This window comes from Monopterus albus, unplaced genomic scaffold, assembly GCF_001952655.1.
Source record: "Monopterus albus unplaced genomic scaffold, M_albus_1.0 scaffold394.1, whole genome shotgun sequence".
NCBI lineage: Eukaryota > Metazoa > Chordata > Actinopteri > Synbranchiformes > Synbranchidae > Monopterus > Monopterus albus.
This window is the reverse complement of record NW_018128274.1, coordinates 70,937-80,386: the sequence shown is the minus strand read 5'-3', so window position 1 is coordinate 80,386 and position 9,450 is coordinate 70,937. Positions and strand designations below refer to the sequence as shown.

At 38.5% G+C, this 9,450-nt stretch overlaps 1 protein-coding gene across 1 annotated transcript in view; it reads right to left on the bottom strand.

The window, feature by feature from the left end:
- Positions 1 to 6,150, bottom strand: part of LOC109951514 (diacylglycerol kinase zeta-like) — a 193,184-nt gene extending 187,034 nt beyond the window's left edge. Inside the window, exons 1-2 of the mRNA XM_020586053.1 lie at positions 5,701 to 6,150; positions 5,352 to 5,461 (exon numbers count right to left, since the gene is read on the bottom strand). Of these exons, the coding sequence (XP_020441709.1) occupies positions 5,352 to 5,461; positions 5,701 to 5,802 (212 nt within the window). The 5' untranslated portion in view covers positions 5,803 to 6,150. The remainder of the gene's footprint in view (positions 1 to 5,351; positions 5,462 to 5,700) is intronic.
- Positions 6,151 to 9,450: the final 3,300 nt, after the last annotated feature.

Sequence of the window (9,450 nt, the reverse complement as noted above, 5' to 3'; positions counted from 1 at the left end):
AATCAATCAATCAATCAATCAATCAATCAATCAATCAATCAATCAATCAATCAATCAATCAGTTATGAAATCATCATGGTTTCACTTTGTTTAGCCACACAAACTACTTGGTTTGGTTTAGAAACTAAAATTAGTTGAAAAGCACACATCACACACTAGAACTGAACCCTTCTCACCTGAGGGGAAAACCTGTAATATTTACCTCGGCATCAACCCCAGCATCTTCCTAACATGGACTTTATGACACAGAGGGTGCATGTCAAGTCTCTGATACGATTGTTCCTATGTCCTTGGTCATAGAAACCTCCTTGGTCCTGAAGTTGTTCAAGTCGACTGTGGACTGAGGACATTCCAAGCCTCTTATATCAACTCTGAATGAGGATCGAGGAAGCTGCTGGAGATACATGAGACCATATTTTGCGGAAGTGTTTTACCCAGCCCTTTATCAGAAATCAGGTGATGACTGGATGCTTCAGATGAACGCTATCTCATGTCATTAATAAAGTTTTTCCTCAAGTCCTTGGATTTTTTTCTCGTATCTTATGTGAGCGGAACAAAGACACAAGGAAACAACGGTGCTTATAAGAGACTTTAGATGTACCCACTGTTTTTTTTTTTGTTTTTTTTTACACAGGAGCACAGTCTCCTTCCCCCACTGTCCGTCTGACTCAGCATGCCCTGTTGTCCTGTCAGTCAACTGTTCTTCTCTTCATTAATGCAAATTAAAGATAATTAACAAGCTGTGCTGAATGGGCAATCATGACACCAAGCCATCTTGGAAATAATGTTTGGATGAATTCTTGATTTAAAACCATAAATGGAAAAGTCTTGGATAAAGGGAGTTCTGTTTGCTGACTTTGTAATATACACCTCCCTTAGCGTAATGTTAGCTTGTCACTGCAACAGCAAATATGAACAGGACCTGTAGTTTCACATAGAAAACTAGCATATTATATAAAATGCTAGTGTTCCTTTAAAGCTAATAGTGCTACCAGTTTCCAGTTAGTATGGGGTGTGTGGCAGATTTTAGTTTGCAGGAATCCCTAGAGATATTTTGATGAGTAGAAAATACCTCATCTGAGAAAAATAAGTTTTCACAGGATGAAGTACACATACACACACAATGGTGCAGTGCCATGGATACAGCTGATCCTTATATAACTCCTTTGGTGAATAGCAGAAGCCTGCCCCACCCCCACCACTCACAAACACACACTCTCTTCCATCTGGATTATACTAAACTATGATGAGATTATGCCTCATACTGGCAGTGACATAAAAAGCCAGCTGATGAAAGGCTTCACTGTGCCCTACTATCTGACCTCCAGCACAGTGACGGAAAACATCCACCCTTTTCTGAAACATTACATTTGAAAGAGTGAACCAAAATACACAAATCTGAAGTAGGGCAGGAGAAAAGCCATACTCATTATGTAATAAGACATTCAGTGTTTGGCGTGGATTCATTTGTCCTGATTCTGTTCAAAATGCTTCCCAGAGACCAGACTTCATTCAAATCCCACACTAGTGAGATTTTTGTAATAATGTTCTTATTAAACATACATAACTAGATTTTCACATACTGCATATTAATGACATTGCACTTGCACATTGGTTGAACACACGGGAGCAGAGATGTTTTACTTACACTTAATGACACTTGCCAAACATGAAGTCGCTTTTGGGACAGATATTGTTCAAGAATGCAATTGCTCAGGCAAAAAGGAGAGCACACGCTGTGTCCACTGAAACCAGTCATTGCAACTTTACACTTTTTATTAACATTTCAGGTGCAGCAACAGTGACAATTTGACTTGCTCAAAACCAACAAGTGTTGGCTGTAATAAGATCTTGATCACTCTTAAAGTTCCACTGATAATGTGTAGATTTTTTCATTTCCCTATGACTTAGTGTTAATCAAGGTTAGATCAGTTACAAATACATAAATTTATTAATGTGACCCCGTGCATTACAACACAGCAGGGCCTAATGTGAACGTTCCGTCACACTCAGCTGCTGCTCTGATTCTGTTATGTACTGACATCACAAGAGAGCTTTTCACCTCAACGAGAAATATCGTCACATTTTAGATCTCGTGGTGCAAGATCTCGTCACACCCCTAGTAATGAGAGTGCAAGATTTATATGCAAACATTTGCTGCCAATTGTCATTGCTTCAGGAAGAGGTTTTCAGAATAATGAAACAACACTCCAGTTCTGTCATCATCATATAAAATTCTAAGTCACACCACAATCTCAAGATTCATGATGTAAAATATAAAGATTATTATGCTCTAGTGACACTCTGACCATTTACCATAGCTGTGTTGCATTTGAACTAATTTAAACAAAGTCCAAATTTGTTGGAAGCAACTGTCTGAAGTCTTACACAGACACATAACAATAACTAACCATCTAACTCATCTGATGATGCAGGCCACAAAATGAGCTTGAAATCTCCAGAAATATCAAGAAAGTTAAACTGTATAATGAGAATTTACTGCAAATAAACTTTACTGACTTTGTATTTCAGTTAGTTACTAAATAAAAACTACAGATTAAACTCTTAGACCCACTCAGGCAGTGCATTGCTGAATGCTCCAACAAAATATCACTGTGGCTCACCATGGCTCTGTTAATGTGGGCAATTTCACTTCAGCATTCCACAAACCATGATTTTAACACCAGCTGCTGCAACAGCTGTCACTAACCTCCAGATAGAGAGTTCAGTGAAACCATGCTGTCTAGCTCAGTGTTAAACTACTCTCTAAATTCAGCCTGCATATTCATTATCATGGGTTATTTATTTATCTTTATAGGAAAGTCCATGCAGGTTAACAATAAATATAGAAGAGAGCCAAAGCAGCGAGAGGACCGCTAATAAGGGAGATGCCTGTTTATGAGGAAGGACTACAATTAGATTAGAGATTCACACACACCAACAGTTTCTAAGGCAACAGACAGGCCAATACTTCATTCACAGAGAGACCAAGAGCAACAGCATTAATATGAACAATAGGGTGGGTTGTTATGTATTAAATGTCCTGAAAAAAAATCCAGCAAAATAGCTGATAAAATCCAGTTTAGATTTTATCTTTAAGCTAAATGATAGGAAAACTGACCTGAAATCAGAGTAGCTGCTGGTAGGTATGGTAACAATCTTGGAAGTACACCATGCAATCTGAATAATTATGACAAAGAAAGAAGGCTAATCCATGAAATGGTGTGTGTTTCAGTAGAAATAAAGCCTGAAGACTGTATGGACTTTCTATAATATTTGGTATCTCTGATAATACAAACTTTTTTATCTCTGTTAAAAAAAAATCTATATAAGAACATTCTTGTTTTAACTCTACTTCAATTCTCTACTCTCTTTCCTGCTGGTTGTTATACATTTAAGCCCTATTTCCACTATACAAACTGTCCTGGAGGAACAGGAACCTTTTGCAGAAGGTAGCTACTCTACCTGCATTTTCACTGGAGGAACCAGGACCTGGAGTGCTGATGTCACTGATTGGTCAAATAGTGTGCTGCATTTTATACATGGCATTCATTCTTAACATCCCACTGCCAACTGTCAACTTCCATTATGCTACTTTAGGTACATTTTCACAAGAAAATGCTTGTTACTTTTTATTGCCAGGAACTAAAGCTGAAGAACTGTCCCTGGGGTTAATGTCACTAGAGCACATTGTGATTTGCATTTCCACAGCTGGGCCGAAGTCCAGGGATGATTAAATAAATTTAGCCCGCTGACATAAAAGCACAAAGGTAAGCAATGGGGTTATAAGAATTGCACGTACAGAAGCCACCCCACAAAAACTAAACCCATAATTTCTAATCCACTAATCTCACTGGTCTCTTCATGTAGGCCTACTGATAAAATGCTCCTTACAAAGTGAGAACCCACAGAACTCGGCGTCAGCTGCATCAATACAACCAAATCATTTTTCACATTGGCACACTCTGATTTTTATTTCCATATGTGAGTGAAATGCTTGCACTGTAGAGCCCTTTATTTGACCAATCAGTGACATTCGGCATTGCAGTTCTCCCACCAATAGTTTTTGAACCTTCAGAAAGTATTACCCCATGACTAGATACTTTCAGGGGTAGAACTATGCCCTGGAACCGGTGGAAATACCTGTAGGGGAACTATGTTCCAAAAAAGGTTCCTGCTCCCCAAAAAAGTGCTCTGGTGGGAAAAGGGTCTTTGTTTAATCTTCCCAAGTCTTTGGCACTGCTGTGGAAATTGAATCACAATGGGCTCAAGGGACTTTTATCCCAGGGAACGTTCTTGAAAAAAAAAAGTTTCACCTTGGAGGCGATTCAGTTTTCAACATTTCAACAGCATTTCAATTACTGAATTTATGCCTTCTAATTAACAAAATATCATAGTGTTATTAAAATTGCATAAAATGTATGTTTTATTAATAGATTCTATCTTTCAATTTATAGTATGTAGCATATCGGTCTGAAGTTTGTGTGTGCTGCATATCCACACTCCACATTCCTGTTTCTGTGTGGGATTTGCCAATGCATGGTTTTAATTCATGTGCATTATTTTACATGTGGTTTAAGGAGTCAGAGCAAGATTAAGGTGACCAGAGACCATCCCTGAAGAGAGGCAAGGGTTATCACCTTCCCTATACACTCATGGGGGGATTACTGAATGGGCTGACAGGGTATAGGCTTGGGGGGCCTGAAGGCTAAGGGGTTGCCTGCAAAATATACCAGTAAGAGACACAATACAACTGCAAAGGGATGTAAAAGCATCTAAAAAGAGATCAACATGTCCTCAAAAAGACACAAAATGATTAAAATGTCCTCAAAGCGATACATAACATCTGCAAACACACTAAACCACCACAAAGAGATGGAAAACATCTTTAAGAACATTTTCTTTCAGTCTTGAGTTTCACTTCTATTTAGGAGAGTGGGTGCTATTTACATGTCTGTGCCCAGGGGCCCATTCTGTCTTAATTTGTACATACAGTAGTGTACATACACTGTACAACTACATTTTCTCATAGGTTTTAAAACACTTAAGAATTTAGTACTCAGTTTATTTCTTACTTTAATATATTGCTTACAAGAAAGCTGGTGAACTATAGTGTAACCTGACAAAAACCTGATAAAGTACTTCAACAAGAATTAACACCTGATCTTAACCTTTTCATGCGAGACAGAAACTCTTACTTAGAATATCTCATAATCACACACGTCATAACACAACAAGACTGAGGTAACCTAATGAGGAGCCTCCTACAGTACAGTGTAACATTCTAGTAGAACAGGTTAGGAGGAAGTGTGACACTTTTTCTGTTTTGTGGTGTTAGGGGTGTTTCCTACCTGTAGGACACCTGCTTCCTGAGGCTCAGTTGGATAAAGTCTGCATCCATCTGGGACATTGACGGTTGACCTCCCTCCTCTGAAACCTCCGTGTTCTTTTCTCCTGGTATCTAAAGATGAATTCCCATTTTTTTTACTTGTCCAACGCAAGCTGACTGAGTTAATTTGAATACATTCCCACCGTGGGCTCCTGCGCACTCTGTAGGTTTGCCAGTTCTTTTAAAGTAAGCGTATGCTTTTCACTATAATAATGTACCTCAACTAGGTGGGCTAAGTTTCAACTAAGCTGGTTGTTGGCTGGCGGAAGCACACGGTTTTACAGGCCAGTAAAACACCCCTACATACTCACCTGACAACTGCTGGGCTCCAGCGTGCTCTTGGAGTCCTCCTCTTCGGCTACGTCTTCCAGCCCAGGCCGCTCCACAACCGGAGGAGCGGAGTCTTTCATCATCGCTACTGTCTCACCGTCCCTTCTTTGTTTTACGGTTACTAGTGCTATAATGTGCTAATTATGCGATTCAACTCCTTTCTGTTGTGTTCCTCTATTTATAGAAGTTGCTATTTTGGTGTGTATTTAAATGAAGCCCAACCTCCGTGTCAAATAAGCTGTAAATCCACAGCTGTACCGGTCTGTTTGGGTTAATCAGAACAGCATAACACCGTGAGAAATGAAGACAACATGTATAAGCTCTATGTATGTCAAATCTTTACGTGGTAATGAAAGTTGTTGTCGGCGACAGGTGAGCGCTGCGCCAGTCCGTCTTCTAACTATGTTGCAGGAAATCAGCTGTGAGCTCGCTCGCGCTCGCTCGCACTCTCTCTCTCTCTCTCTCTCTCTCTCTCTCTCTCCTCCTTCTTCTTTTAGCAGCCTACAACTAGTCTACTAATAACGGTGACTAATGAAACTAGAGAAATGCTTTTCCTGTCGTAAATGCGTGTGGATGCTGATAAGCTAAAAGATCGTTCTGAAAATGCCTGAAATCAATTTCTGAAACAGCTGAAGGATGAGAAGAAATGGCTGAAGTTGAGACAGAGAGAGAGAGAGAGGAGTTCTGAAGTGCCATGTCTCAATTGTGCTGCATTTTATGGACCACCAGATGGCATTCCAGGACTGTGTCATTGACTTGTATTGTAAACAATAAAGCTGAATACATTAAAAAGTATAAACATTATAAAAAAAGAAAAATACAAGCAGGGATGTCCTTGAAGAGCTGAACAGTTAGATACCTGAATGGCCTGTATAGCTGAAAGTATGCTGGACTTATAAAGTGCCAAAAAAAAAGGTGGAAGATCCCAGAACAGGCAGTAAAGAATGCAGAGACAAAGGAGTGCTCATTGTGAAATGAGATAAATAGGAATAAAAATAGAGTACTTATAAATAGAGACCTGTATATACACACAGTCTAGATGCATATATATGTAAAAGGTATATTTACAGGTATTGCACTGAGGATTACTGAGCAGTCATACCATTGTGGGTTAAGTGTTCATCAGAGTGATGGCCTGGGGGAAGAAACTGTCCCTGTGCCTGGTTGTCATGGCGCACAGTGACCTGTAACGCCGTCCAGAGTTTGAACAGATTTTGTCCCAGGTGTGAGGGGTCTGCAGTGATCCTCTCCGCCCTCCGCCACTTTCATCTCCACTGTTTTGAGCGTGTTCAGCTCCAGGTTGTTGCGGCTACACCACAGGACCAGCTGCTCAACTTCCTGTCTGTAGGCTGACTCATCACCATCTCAGATGAGACCTATGACCGTTGTATCATCAGCAAACTTTAGGAGCTTGACGAAGGGGTCCTTCGAGATGCAGTCATTGGTGTAGAGTGAAAACAGCAGAGGGGAGAGCACGCATCCCTGGGGGGCGCCTGTGCTTATTGTCCGGGTGCTGGATATGGTTTTCCCCAGCCTAAACATTTTGACATCTGAATCTTTTGCTAGCTGAAAGTATACTGAAGTTGGAATTTCCCCATTTATTTGAATGGGGCAAGATTTTCAAAATAACACAAAATTTTAACAGTGTGAAGTTTAGAAAAATTATGCATTAAAGCATGAATGTCCTTGAGGACCTGAACATTTTGATAGCTAAAATTATGCTGAAAGAATGCTGAAGTAAAATTTTACAAATTCATTTGAATGGAGCAAGAGTTTCAAAATAAAGCTAAATATTTCAAAAGTATGACGTTTACAAAAGTTCTGCATAGAAACATGAATGTCTTTGAGGAGCTGAACATTTTGATAGCTGAAAGTAGAATTTTGCCATTCATTTGAATGGGGCAAGATTTTCAAAATAAAGCTAAATATTTCAAAAGTATGACGTTTACAAAAGTTCTGCATAGAAACATGAATGTCTTTGAGGAGCTGAACATTTTGATAGCTGAAAGTAGAATTTTGCCATTCATTTGAATGGGGCAAGATTTTCAAAATAAAGCTAATTATTTCAAAAGTATGAAGTTTAGAAAACCTTTGAAGAAACACATGAATGTTCCTGAAGAGCTGAACATTTTGATAGCTGAAATTGTGCTGAAGTAGAATTTTGCCATTCATTTGAATGGGGCAAGATTTTCAAAAGAAAGCTAAATATTTCAAAATTATGAAGTTTAGAAAACTTCTGAAGACAAGCATGAATGTCCTTGAGGAGCTGAACATTTTGATAGCTGAAAGTATGCAAAAGTAGAATTTTCCCATTCATTTGAATGGAGCAAGATTTTAAAAAAAAGCTAAATATTTCAAAAGTATGAAGTTTAGAAAACTTCTGAAGAGAAGCATGACTGTCCTTGAAGAGCTGAACATTCTAATAGCTGAAAGTATGCAGAAGTAAAATTTTCCCTATTCATTTGAATGGGGCAAGATTTTCAAAATAAAACTAAATATTTTAAAAATTTGCAGTTTAGAAAAATTTATGAACAGAAGCATGAATGTCCTTGAAGAGCTGAACATTTTAATAGCTGAAAATATGCTGAATTAGAATTTTCCCATTCATTTGAATGGGGCAAGATTTTCAAAATAAAGCTAAATATTTCAAAAGTATGAAGTTTAGAAAACTTCTGAATAGAAGCATGAATGTCCTTGAAGAGCTGAACATTTTGATAGCTGAAAATGTGCTGAAAGTGTGCTGAGGTAGAATTTTCCCATTCATTTGAATGGGGCAAGATTTTCAAAATAAAGCTAAATATTTCAAGAGCATGAAGTTTACAAAAGCTCTGAATAGAAGCATGAATGTCCTTAATGACCGGAACACTTTGCTACCTGAAATAGCTGAAAGAATGCTGAAGTAGAATTTCCCCATTCATTTGAATTGGGCAAAACTTTCAAAATAAAGCGACATTTTTCAAAAGGTATGACGTTTTGAAAAATTCTGAATAGAAGCATGAATGTCCTTAAAGACCTGAACACTTTGCTGCCTGAAATAGCTGAAAGAATGCTGAAGTAGAATTTCCCCATTCATTTGAATGGTAAATGGACTGTATTTATATAGCACTTTTCTCACAGTGTGTTGCACTGGCCAAAGCGCTTTACAGGAGATCATACACCATTCACCCATTAACACACAAGCCGTGTGTGAATGAGGACGGAAAATCTTAACGTCACTGTGGGCCAGCTAGCTGGCCCTGTGAGGTGAATTTGAAATCTGATTGGTTAAAGAAACAGTCCCATTGCTAATATAGTTTAAGTTACATGGGCCAGCACTTCTGATTTTGAAGGCTCTGGGCAGATTAGATTGACATGGAAATACATAGAGGCTGAAATCTGATTGGACAAAAAACTTTCCTAATCACGTCCAATCAGTATAATCAAACACAGCTGAACTCAAATGAAGGTGTAAAACCATCACAGGGATGATCAGAAAAAATGGACAGCACCTAAGTTAAATATATGAGTGTCACAGCAAAGGGTCTGAATACTTATGACCATGTGATATTTCAGTTTTTCTTTTTTAATAAATCTGCAAAAATGTCAAAAATTCTGTGTTTTTCTGTCAATATGGGGTGCTGTGTGTACATTAATGAGGAAAAAAATGAACTTAAATGATTTTAGCATATGGCTGCAATATAACAAAGAGTGAAAAATTTAAGGGGGTCTGAATACTTTCCGTACCCACTGTA